The sequence below is a fragment of the Carcharhinus amblyrhynchos genome, chromosome 13 (genome assembly GCF_965287045.1).
Source record: "Carcharhinus amblyrhynchos chromosome 13, sCarAmb.v2.hapA, whole genome shotgun sequence".
Classification (NCBI taxonomy): Eukaryota; Metazoa; Chordata; class Chondrichthyes; order Carcharhiniformes; family Carcharhinidae; genus Carcharhinus; species Carcharhinus amblyrhynchos.
The window spans coordinates 16,967,062-16,993,030 of NC_137336.1; the positions used below are offsets into that span (position 1 = coordinate 16,967,062).

At 40.1% G+C, this 25,969-nt stretch overlaps 1 protein-coding gene across 1 annotated transcript in view; it reads right to left on the reverse strand.

Annotated features, from left to right (window-relative positions):
* Window positions 1-2,146: 2,146 nt before the first annotated feature.
* lars1b (leucyl-tRNA synthetase 1b) overlaps window positions 2,147-25,969 on the reverse strand; it is a 50,530-nt gene continuing 26,707 nt past the window's right edge. Inside the window, exons 19-32 of the mRNA XM_080201342.1 lie at window positions 24,527-24,665; window positions 20,263-20,475; window positions 19,902-19,959; window positions 19,696-19,759; window positions 18,133-18,316; window positions 16,101-16,191; window positions 15,837-15,977; window positions 14,957-15,097; window positions 13,512-13,622; window positions 9,120-9,230; window positions 8,120-8,224; window positions 4,741-4,836; window positions 2,747-2,879; window positions 2,147-2,506 (exon numbers count right to left, since the gene is read on the reverse strand). Of these exons, the coding sequence (XP_080057468.1) occupies window positions 2,301-2,506; window positions 2,747-2,879; window positions 4,741-4,836; window positions 8,120-8,224; window positions 9,120-9,230; window positions 13,512-13,622; window positions 14,957-15,097; window positions 15,837-15,977; window positions 16,101-16,191; window positions 18,133-18,316; window positions 19,696-19,759; window positions 19,902-19,959; window positions 20,263-20,475; window positions 24,527-24,665 (1,793 nt within the window). The 3' untranslated portion in view covers window positions 2,147-2,300. The remainder of the gene's footprint in view (window positions 2,507-2,746; window positions 2,880-4,740; window positions 4,837-8,119; window positions 8,225-9,119; window positions 9,231-13,511; window positions 13,623-14,956; window positions 15,098-15,836; window positions 15,978-16,100; window positions 16,192-18,132; window positions 18,317-19,695; window positions 19,760-19,901; window positions 19,960-20,262; window positions 20,476-24,526; window positions 24,666-25,969) is intronic.

Genomic DNA, 25,969 nt, shown 5'->3' on the forward strand with positions numbered 1-25,969 from the left:
CTCCCACAAACATATCAGATAACTTTCATTTTTGATGTTACTTTCAACATCATACACAAAGAAGAATGGAGAATTCATTCGGGTAAAATATATAGGATCTGAAGGTTTAACAATGCCATGATTAATCCACATCCAGTAATTGATCTTAGTGCCTTTCCAAGTATAGCGTCTGAACCTCAAACTTTTCTTTAGATCTGAAGTCATCTAAAATTCTGCTACCCGTGTTTGAACTCACGTCAAGTCCCATAACCCCATGGTCCCTGTGCTCGCTGACTGACATTGGCTCTCAGGCAAGTGACATTTTAAATTATAAAATCCATACCATATTTTCAAATGCTGCCATGATTCTTCCGCTCCCCCACCCCATCTCCAAAACCATCCAAAATAGTTGTCCTTCTCCAATGTTGCCCTCTTCATCATCACCAATTTTAAATGCTCCATCTTTAATGGTTGCCTCGGCCTCAAAACTCTGGAATATTTTCGCTTCACCTCTCCATCTCTGCAATTCACTTTCATCCTTTAAGACACTATTTAAAATCTATACTTTGACCAAGCTTTTGAATACCTGACCTAATATTTCATTAAATTTCATATTTTGTTTTATAATGCTCCTGTGAAGAGTTTATAATTTTAGTATGTTAAAAGTGCTATGTAATTAGAATTATAGAATCCCTACAGTGCAGAAGGAGGCCATTCGGCCCATTGAGCTTGCATCAACAACAATCCCACCAAGGTCTTATCCCCGTAATCACATATATTTACCCTGCTAATCTTCCTGCCACTAAGGGGCAACTTAGCAAGGCCAATCAACCTAACCTGTATATTAGGAGTCGCAGCGTCATGTTGCAACTGTACACAACTCTGGTGCGGCCGCACTTGGAGTACTGTGTGCAGTTCTGGTCCCCACATTACAGGAAGGATGTGGAGGCTTTGGAGAGGGTGCAGAGGAGGTTTACCAGGATGTTGCCTGGTATGCAGGGGAGGTCCTATGAGGAGAGACTGAGGGATTTGGGGTTGTTTTCACTGGAAAGAAGGCGGCTAAGAGGGGATCTTATAGAAACATATAAGATGATTAGAGGTTTAGATAGGGTGGATGGTGATAGCCTGTTTCCTCGGATGGAGAAAGCTAGCACGAGGGGGCATGGCTTTAAATTAAGGGGGGGTAGTTATAGGACGGATGTCAGGGGCAGGTTCTTTACCCAGAGGGTGGTGAGGGACTGGAATGCCCTGCCTGCTGCAGTTGTAAATGCGCCTAGTTTGGGGGCGTTTAAGAGATTGGTGGATAGGTTTATGGACGAAAAGGGATTGGTTTAGATTAGTGGGTCAATGTTTTTTTTTTAAAAATAAGACTGGTTGGCGCAACATTGTGGGCCGAAGGGCCTGTTCCGCGCTGTAATGTTCTATGTTCTATCTGTAGAGTGTGGGAGGAAATTGGAACATCTAGAGAAAACCCATACGTATGGGGAGAAAGTGCAAAGTCCACACATTTACCCAAGACTGGAATTGAATGCAGGTCCCTGTAACTGAGAGACAGTGGCGCTAACCACTGTGCCACCATGCTGCCCATCATTAGAAATTGTTGTTAAAGGCAGTTTCTCAAGTGATAGCAAACAGGTTATTTAGTGCTGCCATTTTGTTTACACCATTGACAGCTTCCTATTGAGATGATGGCTTAGTGGTATTATCACTAGACTATTAAACTCAGCTAATGTTCTGGGGATCCGGGTTCGAAGCCCACCTCAGCAGATGGTGAAATTTGAATTCAACTTAAAAAAAAATTTGTATTAAGAATCTACTGATGACCATAAAACATTGCCGATTATCGGAAAAACCCCATCAGGGTTCATTAATGTCCTTCAGGAAAGGAATTCTGTCGTCCTTACCTGGTCTGGCTTACATGTGAACCACATTGCTGTGGCTCTAGAGTGACTCTCAACTGTGCTCGAGCAATGAGGGATGGGCAATAAATGCTGGTCAGCCAGTGATGCCCATGTCCTACGAATAAAATTAAAAAGAGAGTATCCGCAGTTCTTTGCTGAACCTGTTTGTTCCCCTGCTTAGCAACTCAGGCTTGCGACCATCAGTTTCCTGATGGAACACTTTGCTGGTAAACCACAGAGAAGAATAAAAGTCAGTAAAACGTTGATGCCAGTTGTTTTATTTCATTTTATTCCAGCCTTTCCATTCATTTACACTTTGTAACATATAACGTTTGCAATGAAATAAAAAAGATGACAGCAAAAAGATCACCGTCAGTAAAGAAATATTACTGTCGACAACTGAGGTGAAGACAAAGTGTATCAGTGTACCAGGTAGATCAATGTATCACCCACATCAAGTTTCAAGCCGTTATCAGTCAGGTGGATCTTTTTTGTGGTTAGGTCTATATGAAAGGATGCCTTCTCAGAAATGGCCACTTTACCCACAGATTCCTTCCCAAGGACAGGAACCCGTCGTGGGCCCAGTACAGGATCTTCGTACCTCATGAGCTTCACTCTTGTGAGATCTTAAAAACAAAGTTAAATGTGTCGTTAGTTGAACAAACTTACTTTGTATAGATTTAGAAGTAACAATCCCTAGATTCAGGTTTTCCTCATGTCTCTGGTTCAATCCACCTTCTCCCCCCATCTAATGAGCAAGGGGACGCGATGTAGCAAAGACATTAAAATGTTTAAAATTGATCAAAACAAAAGGTCTCATTAATGGTATGTTTGAGAATTGACAAGATGGTTAAACCCAGTCTTACCTTTAATACTCCTATCAGTCTTTATAAGCCTTCGAATTATAGTGTCCTTTTTATCACCCTGCCTGATGTCGATCCTTGTAGAGAAATGTCCATTTGCTGGCTGGGGATTCACCAAGAACAAGGACACACTTGGCTGTGGACAAGCACAAGAACAATTCAAGGAATGGATTCCAAAAACAAAGCTGCACACCTCATAATCCTATTTGTATGGTCTCTCCAAAAGAATTGTCAGAAACCCAAATGCAACAGCAATAGGACTGAAGATATTAGGTAGCACAGTGACTAGCACTGCTGCCTCACAGTGCCAGGGACCCGTGTTCAATTCTGGCCTCACGTCACTGTCTGTGTGGAGTTTCTCCCCATGTCGGCGTGGGTTTCCTCCCATAGATGTGTAGTTTATGTGGATTGGCTATGCTAAATTAACTCGTGTTGGGGGACTAGCTAGGGTAAATGGGGTTATGAGGATAGGGCCTGGGTGGGATTAATAACCCCATTAATATAAATGGGGTTATGAGGATAGGGCAAACTTGATGGGCCGAATAGCCTCCTTCTGCACTGTAGGGATGCTATGCATTCTATGATCATGCCACATTGCAATGGTTTGCCAATCCATTATATCAAATGGCAAAAGACAGTTTGATGACAGGATCACTTCTTTTTTCAGGGATGTCTCATTCTCAAATCATAGCATAAAACAGGCATTTCTTTTAAAAGTAGAATTGAAATCTGGGGAGTTCATTCAAAGGTTGCAGCAACTCACATCCCTATGCTTTTCACTAAAAAAAATGCAATCCAGGGACTGGGGGAAAAATGGGCTTTCTGCTTTGAAATGAAGAATCAGCGGAGGTCATTTGAAGCTTGAATCAAAATTACCAGTCTATCATCAAATTAGTTTGGAAAAATCTCAAGGGGGCACAAAAGAGATGACAATATTGATAACGAGAATAAGTTGCACAGGTTCATCCTTAACCTCAGCACTTGGTATTGTTCACGGCCCGGACAATCCCCACATTCCTTACAATTCAGCAAGGGCCTTGTAACTTTTGTTTTAAAAGGTAGATGAAATTTGAAATCCCAATTACCTGATAAGAGAATCAAGCCACAAGATTCCATGGTTTTGAAAAAACAGAAGAATTTTTACTATACAAGAGTCAATTTTACTATAAAAGAATCAACAAAGCAAACAATCAATATTATCTGTTCTATACTCAACTTCTTGTTAATTCTGTATGTTAAACATGAATTAGCTGGCAAACCGTGGTCAAACATACCACAAACTACACACTGAATGACAGACCCACAATAAGATAGGTCCCACAAATTTTCTCAACAACTACCCAGACATCTGTGATCACTGTGAGTCACAAAAGTCCTTGAAATTCTGCCTTTTTCAGGAGGGGTCTCAGCTTGTCATCTTCAGAAACCTGCCCATTGATCTCCTTTTTGACAGCAACTCTAACTGAAATTGAAGGCGCTCATCTTGAGCCTACAAGCAGCAGGACTCTGGCTGCTCACTTCCCAGCTATTCAACCTCTCCTCCTATCGGGGTGGCCAAGCTGTACCCCAGCACCTAATCACCTGCATGTTCTAGCCACCTAGTTGTACTAAGCAGATAAACACTTCAGCTTACCTAAGCCAACACAGCACTCCAACTGTACTGGGAAAACATTGCGCAAGCACTAACATTTATTGCTGCCCTTTGAATTTAATTGTTTCCTGTTGATATGTCCCAACAGTGCTTTGTTCCTGCCCTAAGGCAGGATCCAATATATCCAAGCTTGGTGTGTTTGATATTTAAAATGGTACAATACCCAGTTTCGATCCCACCCAAAAGAAGACAAAATTCTAAAAACATAGATTCCCTCACCATGCGGAAGAGGTTTATCAACTACAATCCTTTTGTTCTATATTTCACGTCCTCAGCAGGGAACATTCCTGGACAGCCCTCTCCTAAGCCAGAAGATTTTAGTTTAAAACATGACTCCTCATCTTACCTCTGTCCTAAATGCACAGAAAGGCTTTCCTGGACAGCACTCTTCCCGGATTTTATCATCTGCCTCTGTTGCAAACAATACATCAATGTGGTCCAGCTGCGGCAGGAAGAGAGAGAGAGAGCACATTTTCATTTCACAGATTTCATAAACTACAGTTTCCTTTTTTTCTCATCAGATCAATTTTAGGTGGTAAGAGAAAGGATCTGATTTATTGTCACATGTATTAGTATACAGTGAAAAGTATTTTTCTTGCGCACTATACAGATAAAGCATACTGTTCATAGAGAAAGAAACGAGAGGGTGCAGAATGTAGTTTACCATCACTGTGAGAGTGTAAAGAAAAATCAACTTAATGCAAGTTAGGTCCATTCAAAGGGTTGACAGCAGCAGGGACGAAGCTGTTCTTGAGTCAGTTGATACGTGATCTCAGGCTTCTCTATTTTTTCCCTGACGGAAGTAGGTAGAAGAGAGAATGTCTGGGATGCGTGGGGTGCTTAATTATGCTGGCTGCTTTGCCGAGGCAGCGGGAAGTGTAGACAGAGTCAATGGATAGGAAGTTGCTTTACGTGATGGATTGGGTTAACATTCATGACCTTCTGTAGTTTCTTGCAGTCTTGGACAGAGCAGGAGCCATACTAAGCTGTGATACAATCAGAAAGAATGCTCTCTATGGTGCATCTGTAAAAGTTGGTGAGAGTCGTAGCTAACATGCCAAATTTCCTTAGCCATCTAAGGAAGTAGAGGCATTGGTGGGGTTTCTTAACTATAGTGTCGGCATGGGGGGGGAACCAGGACAGGCTGTTGGTGATCTGGACACTTAAAAACTTGAAGCTCTCGACCCTTTCTACTTCGTCCCTGTTGATGTAGACAGGGGCATCGTCTCCTCTACGCTTCCCGAAATCAATGACAATCTCCTTCGTTTTGTTGACATTGAGGGAGAGATTGTCGCCGCACCAGTTCACCAGATTCTCTATCTCATTCCTGTACTGTCTCGTCATTGTTTGAGATCCGACCCACTACAGTGGTGTCATCAGCAAATTTGAAAATCGAACTGGGGGGAATTTGGCCAGTCATATGTGTATAGGGAGTATACACCTATGGGTTTTGTAGTTTCATAACATTACATTGTACAGTGAGCCTCACCATGTGTCTAGGGCAGCAGAAACAATATCCAAACTTTCCGAGATATGTTACGTCATTGCAGTCTATTTACCGTAACCCAAACATTCTTTGCAACTTTCTTGTGAGCGAACACAAAATCCAGAACTCAATCCTTGCAGGGGCACCCACAATTTCAGGGTAGCTGTTTAAATTAAGTAGTGCATATGCAAAGTTTAAAAGATAATATCACAACATATGCCAGGGATACACTTCCTTTTCAGCAAATTAATTTGTATCTTAGTCCCACGTCCAGATCCCCAACTCTTCCTTCCCAAACATTCAGTTGGAAATTCTTGCCCCCTCCATATCTTCACAAAACCATTCATTGGATCGACCCATTGTGCTGGTTCTCCAGTAAAACTAGCTAACTAATTCACATCCCCCCGCCCCTCCCTCCGGCCACACACACACACACACACACACACACACACCCCTTGAATTTATTTCCCTTTAAACATCCATCTGATTTTTATTTGAACGTGACTGCTGAAGTGCTTCCACCATACTTTCAGGTAGTGTATTCCAAGTTGCAACATGCCTGTTAAAAACATATTTCTCATGTCACCTTCGGTTCTTTTTTGTCAGTCACATTAAGTCTGTGACCTCTGGGAATTCATCCTTTTGTCACTGGAAACAGTTACCATCCCTCTTCCTCAGAAATTCCTCCCCCAAGCACACAGCCATCTTAAAGCTTATTTATTAGTGTCACAAGTAGGCTTACATTAACACTGCAATGGAGTTACTGTGAAAATCCCCTAGTCACCACACTGCTGCACCTGTTTGGGTGCACTGAGGGAGAATTTAGCGTGGCCAATGCACCTAACCAGTACATCTTTCGGATTGTGGGAGGAAACCAATGCAGACACGGGGAGAATGTGCAGACTCCACACAGACAGTGACCCAAGTCAGGAATTGAACCCAGGTCCCTGACGCTGTGAGGCAGCAGTGCTAACAACTGTGCCACCATGCTGCCCACATACACACACACACATCTACTGTTAATGTTTAACTTCAGTATGCTCATGATAATTAGAGTAGAATGATTACCATTAGTATTTAATCACTAATTAAAGCCCATGAAATGAATCCACCTAGTGAAAAAAGCCTTTGCCTTGCTGCTTATAATTTCCATGTATAAATTTCACCTGATGACATAAATTGCAGTAAATAGCTGCTCTCATATCAAGTGAGAAACATTCACTTTCAACTGAGTATTTTCTCTGTATAACTGGAAATGCATTATCAGGAATGTGCGAACATATTTCCATTTGACAAAAGTAGCTGGCCATTCACAATTTATGTTCATGATTTTGACTGTGGAATCAAAAACACAATTTATAAATTTATAGGTGACATCTGGGGGGTGCGGGGGAATGGTGATGGTCCAAACTGAGACTGCAACAAATTATAGGAGGATATTAGAATGGGCAAATAATTGGTAAATTAAGTTAATTATAAATGAGGTAAGTTTTTTAATACGAATAATAGGGAGGAGATTTACCAAGATGTCGTCAAGTATGGGGGACATTAGCTATGACGAGAGGTTTGAGAAACTTGGCTTGTTCCCACTAGAATGACGGAGGTTGAAAGGTGACCTGATAAAAGTCTACAAGATTGAAGGGCATGGACAGAGCAGAAGGTCAAAAGCTTTTATCTAGGGTGGAAGAGTCAATTACAAGGAGGCATAGGTTTAAGGTGCAAGGGGCAAGGTTTAAAGGAGATGTACGAGGCAAGTTTTTTTTTGTTACAGAGGTTATGGGTGCCTAGAACTCGCTGCTGGGGAAGGTAGTAGAAGCAGATAAGATAGTGACTTTTAAGGGTGCCTGGACAAATACCAAATATATGAATAGGATGCGAATAGAGGGATATGGTCCCCGGAAAGGTAGGTGGTTTTAGTTCAGTCGGGCAGTATGGTCGGTGCAGCCTTGGAGGGCCGAAGGACCTGTTTCTGTGCCGTAATTTCCTTTGTTCTTTGCAAATGTAACCTTGCCAAACTGTCAGAAGGTAGCTTACAAAGTACTCACCTATCTTTGCTCATTGTATTTGTACTGCATGCAGGCATACCCCAATAGCAGGTAGCAGCCAGACTTGTACTGCAAGTTCTTTCAGGCACCCATCACAAGAGCAATAATTTATTTGTTCCTCCAGAAAAGGAACAGAACATGGACACTTGTTATTGCTTTTTGTGACCCAAATTAATCTTTTCTCAGATACTCGCCTCTAATGAGTTTGTTAAGTAGACAATGTTCTCCATCAAGACACTACGTTCATCAAACTCCAGCTCCAGGTCAAGAACTCGAGGCCCATTCTTCTCCAGGTTTTCCTATTACAAAAAAAGGGCAAACATTGCAGTACCACAAGTAGCAATATTCAGGAGATAACTGCTGCACCTGGGATGGATAGAGGAACTGGAGACTCACACGTGGTTTGAAGTATCTGTTGTATTCCATGACTAGCCAGTATTAAGTTGAAAAAAACTGGAAATCCAATCCCGTACCATTATTAAAGAAATACCTGAGTGCTATACTTCTGGTTCAAATAACATTAAATTCTATCATTAAATTACTCTGTGAAAGTCCCTTCACTGCCACCCAAATTATTAGCTTTTCCACTGGGGATCCCAAATGAAATATTTTTCTCTTTTAGATGCTGATTGACCCAACATACATTTCCAACATTTTCTTTTCTTTCAGACTAGCAGTATTCAGTGCTTTCTTCTTTAATTGATTCTATGAAGATGTTGCACAGGTAATAAAACAATATTGCATAAGTGAAAATTGAAATCTAAGAATTTAAGGATGGTAGATAAAGAAACAACAAGCTGGACAATTATCAAGTACTTGCATGTAACAATGCATTTATATAGTTGATTACAAAAGGGCTCATTGCTCTTCAACAAAGCATAAATCAGACAAAAAGCTGACACCAAGGTAATCAGGAGATAATTCGGAGCGGTGACCAAAAGCTTAATCAAAGTAATAAATTTTAATAACAGTCTTATGTCAAGGTAAAGAAGTTGGAGAGGGAAATCCATAGGTTTGAGCCTGGATGGGCAATGCAAAGCTGTTAGTGGTGGTGTATGAGGACTTCTAGATGGAGAAGAGGCCAGAATTGAAGGAATATAAGAGTTTTCAGCTTCTTGCAAGGCAGGGGAAGGTTAGAGAGACAGAAGAACCAAATTAAACTGTGCATTTATCTGAGATGATTGAAGCATTTACCTTGATCATAGCAACAAATGGCATGACTTTTTTCATATACTTCTTCAGCTCGGGCAGGTCTTTCAGTTCACTGGCGATGATTTTATTGTCAGGCAGCTGACCACCATTCTTCTAAAATATAACCATTTACAGTTGAGTCAAATCTTTTGCAAACACTTTAATTGGCACAGGATGCCTGAAGTACTCAAAAGTACAGCTCATTATTTGTTGAGTCTCTGTATCAAAATCTATTCAATTCAAACAAAACATTTACTTAAGTCAATGCGAAGCTGCTGTGGAAGTATCAATGCTACCACATCAAATGATGTGAATTTCTAATCTTGCTTCACAATGAGGCTACAGCTAGTGTTAATGCTGAACAAGCCAAATCTCAGATTGAAATCAGCCTTGTCTGATCGTAAGTTTCTTTATTTGTATTGTAGAGCATTTTCACAGTAACTTCCTTGCAGTGTTAATATAAGCCTTCTTCTGACACTAATAAATAAATAATACAGAGGAGTAGGGGAAGCTACTGAACACAAAAGCATTGAACTCCTGTCATAACTTTTAACAATTTGAAGAATTAAAATGTTTATTGAAAGAAAAAACTTAAAACACAGGATAAAAATTATAAAAATCTTACTGAACCACCAAAATGCTTCATCAAAGGGTACACAATAAAGCTATATTCTCCTGAAGCAGCCTTTGCAGATTCTTAACAAAAAATCCAGGATCTATTACCCAAACTGGGAAATTGCTTTAGTTTCAAACAGAAATGCAATCCACAACTTCTCAGCAGAGCTCCAGGTTAATATGGTCTTTCCAAAGGGAGGTTCAAAACAAATTTTTTCAGAGGACAGCTCCTGGCCTAAAACTGGATTGCATTTTCCAATTAAAAGACTTACACACATATTCCAAACATACGTGAGGTAGCCTTCAGCAGGACCTCCCCACCACCCCCCACCCCCAATCCCCCACACAGTAAATATCTACAGTTGAAAATCCATTCTCATAAATACTTTACCACCCCTTTCATCTCAGCTCTTCAATCTCGTCAAATATCTCTTTGAAAATTCAGGTTCGCAAATATTAAAACCTTTCATGTTCCTATTTTACACAACTTTTGGGTCAATAACATTTTACAACACCGTCCCTGTTTGCTCACGAATCCCCTGTAAAATGCAACTCTGCTCTTACGCCCTTGAAATGCAACAACTAGACATCAATGTTAACACTTATTCCCAAATGCAAATTGCAAATCCACTCATTTGTAGTTATCTTGAAAGTTAAGAACCACAATAAGGCCACATTACAAAGTGCCAGGGGCTCATTCCTTAGATTCTACAGACTACTGAACACACACTCACGCACACACCTTTACCCTTACCTACACAGTATATAGTCAGAAATATAAAAATATACACATGATCACAATGTTCAAATGGCATTACTGAAAAGAACAAATTAACTGGTCACCCGTTTCACTGAGACAGATGGATTTAAACACAGTAGGTATGGAGGAGGATGAGGAACCACTTTGGACCAATAAACAGATAAACTCCAGTATTATTTACATGGTGAAAGGTTTGGAACAATTGAGATCCAAAGAAGTTGAGAGGTCTATGTACAGAAATCACTAAAATTTAGTGATTTGGTTCAAAAAAGTAATCAAAGACGCAGATGGAATATTACCCTTTAAGTTCAAAGAGTTGGAATATGAATGGGAGGAAGTATTCAGATCACAGCTGAAAAACTATGTACACTTGTGGGCACTACACCTTAAAAGGATGTTTTGAGCTTAAAAAAACTACAGCACAAAATTGTCAGAATGTTCAAGGATTAAATTATTACAATAGATGGCATTAACAAGGTTTGTATTCTAGAAGGATAAAGGAGTATTTGATTAAGATTGCGAGGATTTTGAAATGAATAGATACAGTGTATAGAGAAAAAACTTTTTCTGTGGGTCAAATGTCTATGCCTGAGGAACGTATCCTTAAAGTTAGGAACCAGGCCATTTAGGAGAGAAGTTAGGAAACACTTATGCAAAGAATGGTAGCAATGTAGAACGCTCAGCAAAAAAAGCAGTTGCTAGCTCAATGATTTACTGTCAGAGATTGATTAGACCTTTGCTACCCAAAGGTACGTGGAGTTATTGTTGGTGAATGGAGTAAGGATTCAAAATAGTCACAGGCTTATTGAATGGTGCAACTGTCTCATGGGGCCTACTCCTGTTCCTACGTTAAGTCATAAGTGAAGAATAACAATCACATTTGTCAGTGTAACAGGCAGAGGAAAAAAAAATTCTAATTAATTTCTCTGCAGACGTTTATAATGTGATACGGTGGGATACAAAAGTAAGTATAGTTTTAAAGTGTCAAAGCAGGGAGTCTGGGATGAAATTGCCCACATGCGCATTTATCTGTTCTTCTCATGTAGCAAAAGCAGGTTTAATTTTCAAAACAAAACTGTTTTTTTGCTAAATCCAAATTTAACAGGCTTGGAAATGTCCCCCTGGATATTTATTAACTTGGCTGGTCACTAAGCTTAACCTCATTTCTGGATGATGTGCAATTTTCCAATGAAAATAATCTACAATTGGAAAACTATCCACTTACAACAAACCATATGCTGCTTTCATTTGTTGGCTTAGAATGCAAATGTAAACTGCATAGCAGAGTCTTTGAAATTCTAAATTAATTGTGTGCTTCAGTGCTGAACCTATCCAATTTCCTGAATTTATACTTACAGTTCAGTTGCTAGGTCCAGAGTTTCTTGGTGATTCAGACTATGGCACATCAATGTTAGAGGGTCCAGTTTACAACTCAAAAGTTCCAGGAAATAATGGAGTAAGTAATTTGACTACTTGATACCTCCCCATTAAAAATAATGGTAAGATTGAGTTTGCTGAACTAAAGCAACTGAGATTACCATGGCGTATGGATCTTTTTTATTCCTTTGCGGGATGTAAGCATCACTGGCTAGGCCTGCATTTACTGCCCATCCACATTGGCTCTTGAGAAGGTGGTTGTGAGCTACCTTCTTGAACTGCTGCAGTCCATGTGGTGTAGGTACACCACATTTAACCCAGGAACAGCAATATAGTTCCATCAGGGTAGGGTGTGTCCTCGAGGGGCACTTGGTGGTGATACAGTTTCTATGCAATTGTTGCCCTTGTCCTTTGAAGTAATAGTAGTCATGAGTTTGAAATTGGCTGTCAAAGGAGTTTTGATGAGTTGCTACAGTGCATCTTGTATGTGGCCCATATCACTGCCACTGTGCATCAGTGGTGCAGAGATCCCAGTGTTCAGAAGCATAGGTAACAGGCAACATTGGTTTGTGGTGATATAACACAATTGTTATTTGAACTCAACTTTCTTGATAAAGCCATGCTTTTGGTTGAGTATAATGTGACTGTTAAAATTATTTATGCTTCTCACACTGACGAATACTGTAATTAAAAAACCTTGCAACATTGAAATTGACATTTGGGTGATGTTTTGCTGCTGTTTTTCAGACCATTCTTCTAATAACTACAGCTCCCAGCCAGTGTGAGAGTTACATGATTATATTAACAATCTTTGCCTGTATGCAATATGACCAACAGAAGAGGTTAACTTTTTGCAGCATTCAGCATGTAAAATTAATTCTTTACTATCCATTAATTGTGCAGCTCCTGATTGTCCAGGATGCTCACTGCAGGAAACTTAAAATTGTTTTCTCTGAAAAGTGTGGTGTAAATTCACCACTGGAGGTTTAGGGAACACAACCATTTAACTTTAGACACTAGCTGTCAACTTCATCATGAATTCTGGGCTTATATTTCTCCTGATACGTACTGATTAGCAACCAACCAGCTGTACAGCTCTCTGCAAAAAGGGGATAAACACAAATTTCACAACTTCAGGAAAGAAAGAGGGAACAATGTAACATTTAAATATTACTGATAGCTTTTTTTAAAAAACATCATTTAGATACTTCACACATTAGTAATAGGAGGGAACCACTTAATTGTCATTACTTATGAATGTCACTACACAAAACTAAAGGAATAGTTAAAGTAAGATTTACTTATCAGTCACAAATAAGGCTTATATTAATACTGCAATGAAGTTACTGTGAAATTCCTAGTTGGCACACTCCGGCATCTATTGGGGTCAATGCACCGAACTAACATGTCTTTCAGAATGTGGGAGAAAACCGGAATACCCGGAGGAAACCCACACAGGCACAGGGAGAACGTGCAAACTCCACACAGACAGTGAACCAAGCCAGGAATCGAACCCAGGTCCCTGGTGCTGTGAAGCAACAGTGCTAACCACTGTGCTGCCCAGTTTGTGTGCTGTGTGAGAATACTGAAAAGATCAACATTAAATGTGATTAAAACTTGTATCAAGAAACATCAAAACTTGCCTCATAGTGCTTACGAAGCAACAGAAGTGTGGTGTGTTGCCACGGTGGGTAGTTCTTTGCTACGTAGATGTTGCAGTGAGAAGGCTTCTGTGTTGGTTTTGCATCTCCTTTCTGCAATGGATTATTTCACAAATCTTAAGTACAAACCATGCAGAATCAGGTGCATCCCACAGCACATGCACCCAAACACATTCTAATCATCAGCAGATTGAAATCACCAATACCCCTTCAGCACCATCAGGATTTAAAGCTATAATTCACATGGTTAGAAATGTAAAATACGGCTCAAAGTAGAATACATAAATTCAGCAACTTTTGTGAGAAGAGAATAAAGTAATCAGTAGAATTCAACTTTGCCGCATAATTTTGTGAAGATATTTATGATTTTCTTAAATTTTGTTGGTGTAGTTTTGGACAGTATTAATGCTATTAAATTACAGCGGGAACTGAAGTTTGTCATGTTATTAGTTCTGTTCCGCAAACCCTTCACCGCAGATTATGCTAGGATGAAAACAAAGTCAAATCTATGCATGAAATATTATTTAAAATGGTAAATGTTACACTATTAAAGCAGTTTGGCTAACTACTTAAAATTACTTTCCTCATAAATAACAGAACATGAAGCCAGTTTTCAGTATATCAGCCTTCCCTACCACCTTACTGACCAGTACAGGAACTCACAGCAAATTGCTTCACCATGTTTCCTTCATTTCTTGCATGGAGGCACTTAGGCTCCACTCAGCAATTCCTTCTGTCACAGATAAGATTGGGAACAGTAACATGTCCTACCAATTCTACTACATTGCATGTGTTGGTGGATCAATCACAAATGCACTGGTCACTCGAGTAGATCCACTATGCAACTACAGGACCTGTATCGAAACAATGTATTGCTGACTTTACAATCAGACTTCTCATCAGTCATTATGGTATTGTATTAGTCCCCGTGCAGCTGCTAATGTGCTGACCACCCACAGGATGTGGCACTACAGTGACCTTGAGTCCAGAGCTTGGTATTGGGGTGATGGAGAAGATCCAGATGTCTGTGAATCCTGTGGCTGGAAAGAGTTTCAAATTAAAGGAAGCAGCCACACTAAAGTTAGGTGTGTTTGTGAGCATAAATGTCAGCAGTTTTTAAATATATATACTTTATGTGAAACAGGTCTCCTGAGGTATTGTACAAGGTGAATTGAAGGATATAACATTTTATAATTGGGGTGTTTCAACCAATTGGGGGAAATAATGTCAGGGAAAAAAATTATCACCCAAGCCATTCTTCAATGAACAACAAGGCCATTAAATTTCACTGTAGCAATTTGGGAGCCAGGTTCAATTACTCATTGTATGTTTCAGAATTGTTGTGTTGGTCAAGGAAAGTGTTTTGTAACTGAAGCCAGAGATTTACTTAAAAATAAATGATAATTGCTGATCTAAATGATTCCTACCTTTCCTTTTCCAGCTATCATGTAGTTCTTGCCACGAAGTCGAACATCATGTGCAGTTTCCATTAGATACTGAGAAGAACGAATGAGGATTTCATCCACGGGTCCAGCTACTGGCCATCTTGCTTTCATTAGTGACTCTGACTGAAAAAAGTTAAATATGGGATTCAAATTCAATCTTGAACACAAGCCATATGAGCAGATGGTAGGCATGTATTAATCCTCTGATGTAATTCAGGACATGACTTTCTAGCCGAAATTTCAGCGAAATAAAACATCCGTAAATTTTCATTTCATTTACTTTTTTAAAAATCCCTTACTGATTGATGTAGTTGCAAAAAGGCTGGGGCACCCAATGCTCTAGTTTCCTCCCACAGTCCAAAACATGTGCGGGCTAGGTGCATTGGCCATCCTAAATTTCTCCTAGTGTCCCAGGATGCCTAGGTTAGAGGGATTAGTGGGTTAATATGTGGGGTTATGGGGGTAAGGCCAAGGTGGGACTGTTGTTTGTGCAGATGCGATGGACTGAATGGCCTCCTTTTGCACTGTAGGGGTTCTATGATTCTTGCCTGCCAATATTAATCCCAATCTTCTAAGCAGGCTATAGCAAGCATCACCTTCACATGAATTAAAATAAAACTGACTGAGTGTGGATTAGAGGGATATATCAAAAGAAATAGTTGGGCACAGCAAGAACAGCTTTACATTTTAAACAAATGACCATGATTTATTTTAGACTCAATCAGAAGAAACATTACTAACTTCTTCAAAGTATTTAACTTTATCTGGAGGCATTCTGTAGCATGTCTTGTTGTATAAGAATTGTTCCTTTCCTCAAGTACGTCATGTTAATTATTCAAGAGTATTATCTGAGTTACAGCACCTTTCCTAGCAGTGTCCAGATGTGCTCGCAAAGATGGGGGCATATTGGAGCCAGCAACAGAGTCTGAATTTCGATGAACTGGAAGACCAGGTCCTGCTGCATTCCTTCCACAGCAACTTCGCGGTACTTGTCCTTTGCTGCCTGGAATACAAATTGCAAAATCATCTCTCAAACCTCTGGCTCTCTCTCTCTTGGAGCTTAAAGTAAAATGGAACAGAAGTCCCAGGAAGGATGAATTATTTATTTCCAGTATTTGGAACATACCTGAAATTCAAAGAAACCTGTCTTCAAAGCTTCCTTGAACATCATCCTCTCATAGTGCTGTTCTGTCTTCAGAATTCCAGCATTCATCTCACTGCAATGATAAGTTGACCAACTAGCTTAGCGTAGATACCCAAGACATTGTCAGGATTCCACAAATTACCAAAAAGTAATTGCGGACTGTGCACAGTCATCAATAATTGTAATGGAAGGCCATTACGGTTGAAGTATGAAAGTGGAAAAAGATCAAAAACACAATTTTTCTCCTCTTCCATAATCATTAGATCTATTTTATTTTATCCACCCAGCCACTCTTAACCCCTCCTAGTTCAAAATCCAATTATTTCCTGAATGGTTTCAGGGTCCTCACCTTCACTGTGCTGCCTTGCATTGTACTTTATATGCTTATCACTTTTTGATTCAAAATGGTAGCTCAAAGATGACTGGTGCAGGATGGAAGTGTTATGACCAATAGCAGGAGTGTGAGAGTTTGCAACATACTGGTCTGTGCATAATTCCATATCACCTGCACATTCAGGGAGTGGATACCCTCCACAGTTGCAGTCTACTGAGATGTGGTGTCCTCAGAGCCATCTACATACAGTTGATGACTCCACTGATGTTAGGAAGCTGGCTACCACGGCAAAGTCTAGGACATCTCCTCCCTCTGCTTACAAAGACTATTACAAAGACCCTTCCTTTTCAGGCCAGGCTTTCCTTACCTCCTAGATGCAGTGAAGATCAGCAAACTGCAATGTTACCAGCTCCAGCCAGGAAGGACCCTGGCACAGATGCTGAAGGCTACAATGACTTTCATAGACAGCTACAGCATCAACATTGCTTACCCTATCTACTGCTGCCAGTTCAGTTTCTGGAGGTGACAGAGTCCTGTAAACTCATCTCTTCCTTGGTGAAACGCAGCCATTGCAGACACTGCTCCTGGCTGAGTCAAGGTACAATGCTCTCTGAAGGCTCTAGGACCTTCTGCCGAGAGCCCTCCTCCCTTTGGGAACAGCATCTCCTCCTTGCTGCATCGCTCCTCTATCGTTATATCGTGCTGCAGCCCAAAGGGAGCTCCAATTATAACTTCCATGACTGAGGGGAAATCTTTTAGCTCGGAGGTTTTTCAAATCTATAGCAATCCTTCCAAAGATCAGGCACCACTCAGTATCTGAAAGAACTTCTTCAACACCTCCAATAACAAAGGCCACAGTACTTCCACTAACAAAAACACTTCACCTGAAAGTTGAATGGTAATCTATTTAAAATGGCATTTCTATTGTCAATCAATTACAACGTTCAGTTGTGAATGTTTAAGAGAGAGTGCTCGTAGGATGAGATTCAAAACAGCAAGAGGTGCACCAAATCAGCATTAAATGCCGATTGATATCATAATCTACCCACTTTGCATGTTTCCTGCATGTTCATGGGATGCCTGCACTATTCCTCTTTCACACATGGTGATAGACATTCTACGCCAGGAATAGATGGGAGTTGACATTTGCCCTATTCTTTGTTTGCCAGCTTGGGTAGTGTGAAACCAGTGCTGTTACTATGCAGAATTCTGCAGCCCAAGTTTCTCCCGTATTTTTGTGTAATTCAAACTTCAAACACCAGGAATCAGCTTTGTGTCTCTTCCCTGCAGTGTCAACAGTGCTTCAATATGTTTCCTTTACCTTGGAGACTAGAACAGATTAAACTACTATATAATTTGATTAAAACTTCATTTCGTTTGAGTTTCTAAATAGTAAGCAAAATTATAAGCAAAAATATAATACTTGATCATATTCAATGTTCAGAGATCTCCAAAAGCTACTTTCATGTATGTCTATATACTAAATATCACACTGCATAATGGATATTCTCTTTCACGGACTAACTAATCAAGTATAATGCACCAAGGCTTAAGAATTGTACCCTATATTCAAAAACGGTAGTTTTAACAAATGTTATTGCAGAATAACTAATCATCATCAATATATTTCAATGAATGCTACAAGTAGTTAACAGGGATATCTTCAAATACATTAAGTACCTGGCAAAGACTCTATCATTGAAGGTGTTGGCAGGTCCACTCCGCAGGCTCTCACGATTTGCAATCATTTCCTTCACCCATTCCACCCACGTATAGAGCCTCAGGATACCTGCATCAGCCATGGTTTCTACAAAGTTAGCATCCTCCACTGTGTCACCAGCATCAGCAAGAGCAAGGCGCATTCCTGGGAACAAAGTTGTGCCAAAGGAGTGAAGGAGATGGTTAGTTTATGAAGAATTATTCTAGCTGACTAGGTGTTGCAAACAACCCTTTGTCACTGCCTGATAAAACTATGGACAAGTCCAATTTCCATGTTGTCTACAACAAATCAAACATATCTGCTTGGCACGATTTAAATTAAGTTTACACCTCTAGGCACCACTGAGCTATAAAACACATCTTTTTGCTCACAATTACCCATACAGCAGACCCTCAGTTTCTAACCTCAATGCCACATGGAGGGCTGAGTCAATGAGTAGGGGTGAGATGTTACATTATATAACCTACACTTGCATACCTGCCAGCACTTGGATCAAGATGAACATCAGAAAGAGAACCAGAATCAATTTAATTAACGACTCAATTTGAGAATGGTGTTTAAATCAAGTAACTTAAGATGCATAGTTCTTGCTCTCCTTCAATATCAATAGCTTCAGCTTAATTGTGTTTTAAAGCTGCATATTATTCAGCAAATTGTACCAGCAATAGCAGCTCCTGTGATTAGACCATTAGTATCATTCATTTCTTTGACACAACAAAAATACTAATACATGTGGAATTTTGTTGTGCCTATATTGGGGAAAAAAAGACTCCTTCATTCCTCCAGTGACAATTCTAAGTTTGTGCTTCTGGTTACTGATTTGCCAAAACAATCTTATCTCCTCAAAACTTTTCTTAATCTTGAAAGTTTATTAGCTTCCTATCGCCCCATTCCAATGACAGAAATCATTCTCCAAACAAAAAAAAGTGTCAATGTGGAGGCATTCAACATTCTGAGAGGGGCAAGTGGAACTTGGTGTTTGTCTCATGTAAAAGATGATATCTCTAACAATGAAACGTTCTCTTGTTGCTGCACAGAAGGATCTTTATTAGAGATTCCCACTGTTAAGATCTATGCATCTGCAATGCTATCAAAGTTCTGCTGTGTATACCATTTAGAATATATTTCCTTTCACTGCTCTGCCCCTTCAAATTATTACCTTGCATTAATTTGAATGCATCCTGCCTTTCCAACCTCCTTACATGCTCCTGCAATATTTTGATTACATTAGTGACAAATTGTTTTAGGAATTAATCAATGAACAATGCTACAATAATGCATCATTTTATAACAATGCTGTCACATGATTAGTGGCACTTGATTAAGCAACAACTACATTCATTACGCACTATACAATCCCATGTAAGAAAGTGCTTTGTAATGGTAATGCTGCTCAAATGCCTATGCCTTCATCCAAGAAGCTGCTAAATCTAATGAATTAAACTCATGGGTATGGACAGAGGGGTGTGATTAGTGAGGACATATGGTAGGGGTGGGTAGCAGGAGGGAGGGAGATTACTCACCATCTGCAGAGAATTTTTCCACCGCTTCAGACAGAGTGAGGAAATTCCCAGTGGATTTAGACATCTAATGGAAAGAGAAAAAAATAGCAGAAGTTACTCAAGAAATATTCTAAAGTGAAATATATTAATATTCAGATATGTGTTAACTCATTGGAAGTCATGCAATTCTTAAGTTGTGCTTTAATATAACATGAATTATATTGTACCTTCTCCGAATTCAGTAGCAAGTGTCCATTTGCTCTTACAGCTTGAGGCCATTTTGTTCTACAATTTAAAAAAAAAGTCAGTTCTACGTAAAAACTTTTTAGAGGTAGTCTTCCCTTCAATGCACTTGGCTCTCCCAAATCAGTTTCTCCATTCCACATACTGGCTTCATTAGTCAGGAAACTGACAGTATTTCCACGAAAGATCCTTGACACCAGGAAAGGTGTGATACAGGAAACAAAAAACTGAAAGACGCACCAAACAAAACGCGTAGCCTTCGCCAGAAGCAGACAAGATTCAGCACAGTCTCCAAACATCACTTATTTCACATGCAAATCTTACCACTGAATTGTGTGGTCTCACCTGTCATTGGGCCACATGGCTACATGGTTATATAGGTAGTAGGAGAGGTGGTTTGGAACTAAGTCTTTCCCAGAGACTCGTAAATCCACTGGATACCAGTATTCAAATTCCTTTTTCAATTGGTCTAGATTTGATTTAGGAATCTGAGTTTCTGGAAATGGAGCGCCCTTCAGAAACACATAATCCCAAACTTCCTTGGTCATCTGTTCCGGTCTGAGGGAATAATAAAAACAAACATATAGCAATGCTGGAAGAAAACTAGTATTGTGGAAGGAGTTTGCAATGACGACATTTTAAAAATAGGCAGGAAATAGAGGCAGGAGTAGGCAACTGGGTGCCAAGTCTGCTCTGCATTCATGTAGATATTGGCTGACTTTCTACCTTAACAAAATTTTCCCCCACACAATCCCCATATCCTTTGATATCTTTACTATATAGAAATCAATTGGCTACTGTCTTAAATATAATCAATGACTGAATCTCCACAGCCCTATGCGATAGACAATTTCAACTACCCTCTGAATGAAAAAATTCCTCGTCACCTCAGTCCTAAATGGCCTTCCTTGGATTCTGACACTGTGCCAGGAGAAACATCTTGCTTGAATCTACTTTGTTGAACCATGTATATCTCAATGGGCTGCATGGTGGCATTGCGCTGCCTCACAGCACCAGGAACCTGTGTCCAACTCTGGACTTGGGTAACTGTCTGTGTGCATTTCTGCCGGGTGCTCTGGTTTCCTCCCACAGTTGAAATGTGTAGATTGGCCATAGTAAATTTGCAGGATTACGAGGGTAGGGTGGGGAGTGGACCTGGATAAGATGCTCTTTCTGAGAGTCAGTGCAGACTTGATGGGTTGAATGGTCCCTTTCTGCACTGTAGAATTCTAATTCTGCCGCTTTCGCATAATGCAATCATCTCTCATTCTTCTAAATTCTTGAAAATACATGCCTAGTCTCTTCAATCTTTTCCTACAGGACAATCCTGGCAGCCTGGTGAACCTTTGTTGCATTCCAGTACAGGAAGTATACCCTTCCTTAAGTAAGGAGCCCTAAACTGGAATATTTTTCAAACCCTTGACATTCATTATGAAATGTCTGTGACTGTTGCAAACTCATTTTAAACAAAGCAGGACTCAAAACTAGATTCAGATGTGAAATAGCCACTGCATCTAATCCCCAAAAGACTGATCTTTAGGGAACAGACCTGATTTATCAGGTACAGCTTGTTGGGCTTGGAGGTGCTAAATCTCTCAAGTGCGTGATTGAAAATATTTTGTTTTAGTTATGAAACTGCAATAATTGACAAAAACAGTGGGTGGACCCAAAAATATAGGAACTTAATGTCTTTTTTCAAAAATAATTGTAGTGTGAGTTTAGTTTGGTAAACATGAAAAGATAATCTTGTGTTAATCTTGACAATTATCTATCATCATATTTCTTTTTCCATCTATTCACATGATGAGTGTTGCTAACACAGAGCATTTGTTGTTAATTCTTAATTGAAATGTTGGTAATAGGCCATCTTTCTGATTAGAGCTGAGTGGCTCACTTGATCATTTCAAAAGGCACTCATGAGTCAACCACATTTCTGTGCGTCACATATTGGCACAGAAGGCTAGGACAGCAGATTTCACTTCCTACTGAACATTACAGAACCAGATGAGTTTTTCCTGACAATCTGGCTGTTTCTTCATCTTGAGTTACAAGGACCAGTCCAGATTTCTGGATTACTAGTCCAGTAAAGTAGCCACTAAAAAGTACACACTAAAAAAAATTGTCTAAGCCTTGTACTCATCAGGACATTTTGGCAAGAATACAAATCAGAAAGAAGCAAGGAATTTATGCTGTATGAAGAAAGTGTGTAGTTTCGTTGGCAAGTGTATGCTGATTGCTAGGGGTATTGCCATGGATAATGTACCAGTTGATAGTGGCTGACGATTAACTGCCAAGCATTGTTAGAAATTTAAACCAAGTAGCTTGACTTTGATCGGTCAAGGCATTGCCATGAGGAATAGACCACCAAATGGACGTTACTTACGTTGTTTAGCTGAAACAAGCATAATGTGCGTACACATTCTGTCTGCAAAGAACAGGGCCCTGCAAATTAATATATGTAGCTTCCAGTAAATATAAATGCACCATATTATGAGCCCCACTGACAATCTTAAATCGGTTGTGAGTGTAATTCTTAACATACTACACTGAGGATTATTTAGCAAATGATATCCAATCTAATGCTGGAACTGTTTTGATGTTAACAAACATGGAATGGTTGGGCACAGCCTATATCTTACCCATTAAAAACTGCAGAAGGGATATGCTGTTTGATATGATCACCATCCTTTAGGAGGTATTACCCACATAACTAGCTTTACACTGGCACTGAAATTCATGCATCCACACTACTCAGCTGTACGATCGTCAGAACATCTTTTTGGCTTGACAGCAGTATCCTGTGAGAGACAAATACCATTCACAATGCTAATGCACGGTAGCAGCGTGAAACAGCAAACTTCACCTGCTGCTCAAATCTTTTGAGGTACCTTGCTCTTCCGGGGTAGCCATGATGAGGAGTTGCCGGCATTGGACTGGGGTAGGCACAGTAAGCAGTCTCACAACACCAGATTAAAGTCCAACTTTGGTAGCACAAGCATTCAGAGTGCCACTCCTTCATCAGGATACTCACTTGATGAAGGGGCAAAACTCTGAAAGCTCATGCTACCAAATAAACCTGTTGGACTTTAACCTGATATTGTGAGACTATTTACTGTGCCTTCCAGGGTAATCCAAGTTGGATAGGATATTTTTTCAGAGCCGAAAGTGACGGCCTGCAGCCTGTTCATGAGCTTGTGCGATATACAGCAAGAAATGATCTGATCATGGCAGCTATTATTCAATAGAATGCCTTTGATTAGGCTGATCTAGTCGTAACCTCAATGCTACATTCCTGACTACCCTTGATACCTTTCACCTAGTTGTTAATCAAGAATCTATCTAGCTCAGCCTTAAAAATATTCAAGGACTCTGCCTTTGGGGAAGAGAATTCCAGAGATGCAAGACCCTCAAGAGTAAAAGCTTTTCCTCGACTCCTTATCTTTAAACCGTGACCCCCCCCCCATAGTTTTAGATTCTCCTACAAGAGGAAACATCCTCTCCACATCCAACCATGGTGGCACAGTGGTTAGCACTGCTGTCTCAGCACCAGGGATCTGGGTTTGGTTCCTGGCTCCCGCCCCTCAAGTCTCCGTGGGTTTCCTCCAGGTGCTCTAGTTTCCTCTTTTAGTCTGAAAGATGTACTGGTTAGGTGCATTGGCCATACTAAATTCTCCTTCAGTGTACCTGAAAAGGCACTGGAGTGTGGCAACTAGGGGATATTCACAGTAACTTCATTGCAGTGTTAATGCGAGGCTACTTATGATACTATTAAATAAACTTTAAATCTGTCAGTACTCCTCAGGAACGTAAAGGTTTTGATCAAGTCACGTTCTATTCTTCTACTCTAGCAGATACAAACCTAATCTTTCCAACCTTTCTCATGAGATAACTGCCCACAAATAAGGAGACCAACAATGTACACAACACTTCAGATGTGATATCACCAATGCCCTCCTCTATTACTTTCGAAATAAATTCCTCTCACAATAACTTATAACATTCTATTAGCTTTCCTAATTATTTCCTGTGCCTGTAAACCAGCATTTTGTGGTTTATGCTCTAGGGCACCCAGACCCCTCTATAACTCATGGCTTTGCAACACCTTATTTAGGTGAGACGATTTGTTGGTTCATTCCTCAGGGCAATGTCTCGACCAGAGACAAGCTGCCTGGTTTAAATTTCAAACAAATGTTTGGCAGTTAACTTTCAGTGACCATTAACTCATGCAGTCTCAATGGCAAAACTCTACCCAGAGTCCACTTACTAACAAATCAGCATTCTCTTCTCATACAGTATAAATTTATTGTCTTCCTTGGCATTTGTACTCATGCAAAATGTCCTGATGAGTGCAAGATGAAAAGCTTCAATAAGTCTCTATTTTCAGAAATATAATAAAGGAGACTTGCGTTCAATTTTAGAAGGTGGGCATTACCTGTGCAGACTTTAAATTAATTATTTTAGGGGCACAAGATGTTTTCCTTTAAGCTGCTTAGAGATGATCACTACTTTCACTATACACAGAACCAATAATAAATATTTTGATTATCATAAGTTGCAATGGTAGTTATGGTTCACGAAGTAAAATTGTTTTGATAATTCCCATTCCCACCTGATGCCCAGTGGGCCAGATGCTTGACCATTCAGCATTCCCCCATGTAACAGGTGAGCGACAGTATAATAAGCCATGTAAATTGTGGAATCAGAGAGTGACTCTATCAGCCAATAGTCATCCCATGGCAGCCGAGTACCTGAAAAAGTAAAAGTACAATATACTGAGAAACTGCCAAATAATTTGTTGTGTGAAAGTACTCCTTATGTACAACCAGATGTTGAAACAAGGGACATTGAGAAGGAAATAAGGTAGAAGCCCAGTAGGATGGATGAAATAAAAAGGCAGGAACTGAAGGCAGAAAGAGAGGAGCTTCGAGAGAACTTTTGAAAGCAGGAAGTGAAATAATTACAAAAAAAGGGTCTAAGAAGGGACTTAAAGAAGATGAGGTACAGTTTGGAGAGAGGATCCATTAACAGTAATGCAGAGTGTGTGGCCATGAGAAGCTGGAAAAGGTTGCTGAGATGAAGTAGCAAAATGTGAAAGCGATGGTTTGAACCCTGACGTTTACAATCCTGAAGTTTGCGGTTAGCAGCACTGTCATCCCACAGCTCTGAGAACTAATCCATAGAATCACTACAGTGCAGGAGGCCATTCAGCCCATGAGCATCTTACCCAAGCACACGCCCTCATCCTATCCCCTTAATTCCATGCATTGACCATAGATAATTCACCTAACCTACACATCTTGGGACACTAAGGGGCAATTTAGCGTGGCCAATCCACCTAATCTGCACATCTTTGGATTATAGGAGGAAACTGGAGCACCTGGAGGAAACCCATGCAGATACGGACAGAACGTGCAAACTCCACGCAGACACTCCAGAACAAACCCTAGCTTTCAACTCAAAGAAGACCGTGTTTACAGAATGTCGCTGCTGACACAAGAAAAAGATTGGCGGGGGGTGGGGGATCCTGAACAAGCATATACAGCAAAGGTATTGTATTTTCAAATGGTGTATTCTTCTCTTCAAATGAATCGCTTCATTCAGCCTCCCATCCATTGACTCTATCTACACTGTCCGTTGCCTCAGAAAAGCCAGCATAATCAAGAACCCCATGCACCCCGGGCATTCTCGCTTTCACCTTTCTCTTCAGAAAAAGATACAAAAGTCTGCAGTCACATACCAACTGACTTCTTCCCTGCTGCCATTAGACCTTTGAATGGACCTACCTTGTATTAAGTTGATCTTTCTCTATACCCCAGCAATGACTGTAACATTACATTCTGCACTCTCTCCTTTCTTTCTTCATGTACTGTATATTTGTCTGTACAGCGTGCAGGAAGCAATACTTTTCACTGTATACTAATACATGTGACAATAATAAATCGAATCAAATCATTTATTCCCATGAGTTGAAGAGATGATGCAAGTTATGGCTGGGGTCTTCCCAAGCAAAATGATCTTTTCAGCAAAGCATGTCAATTATTCGTCAGCTCCA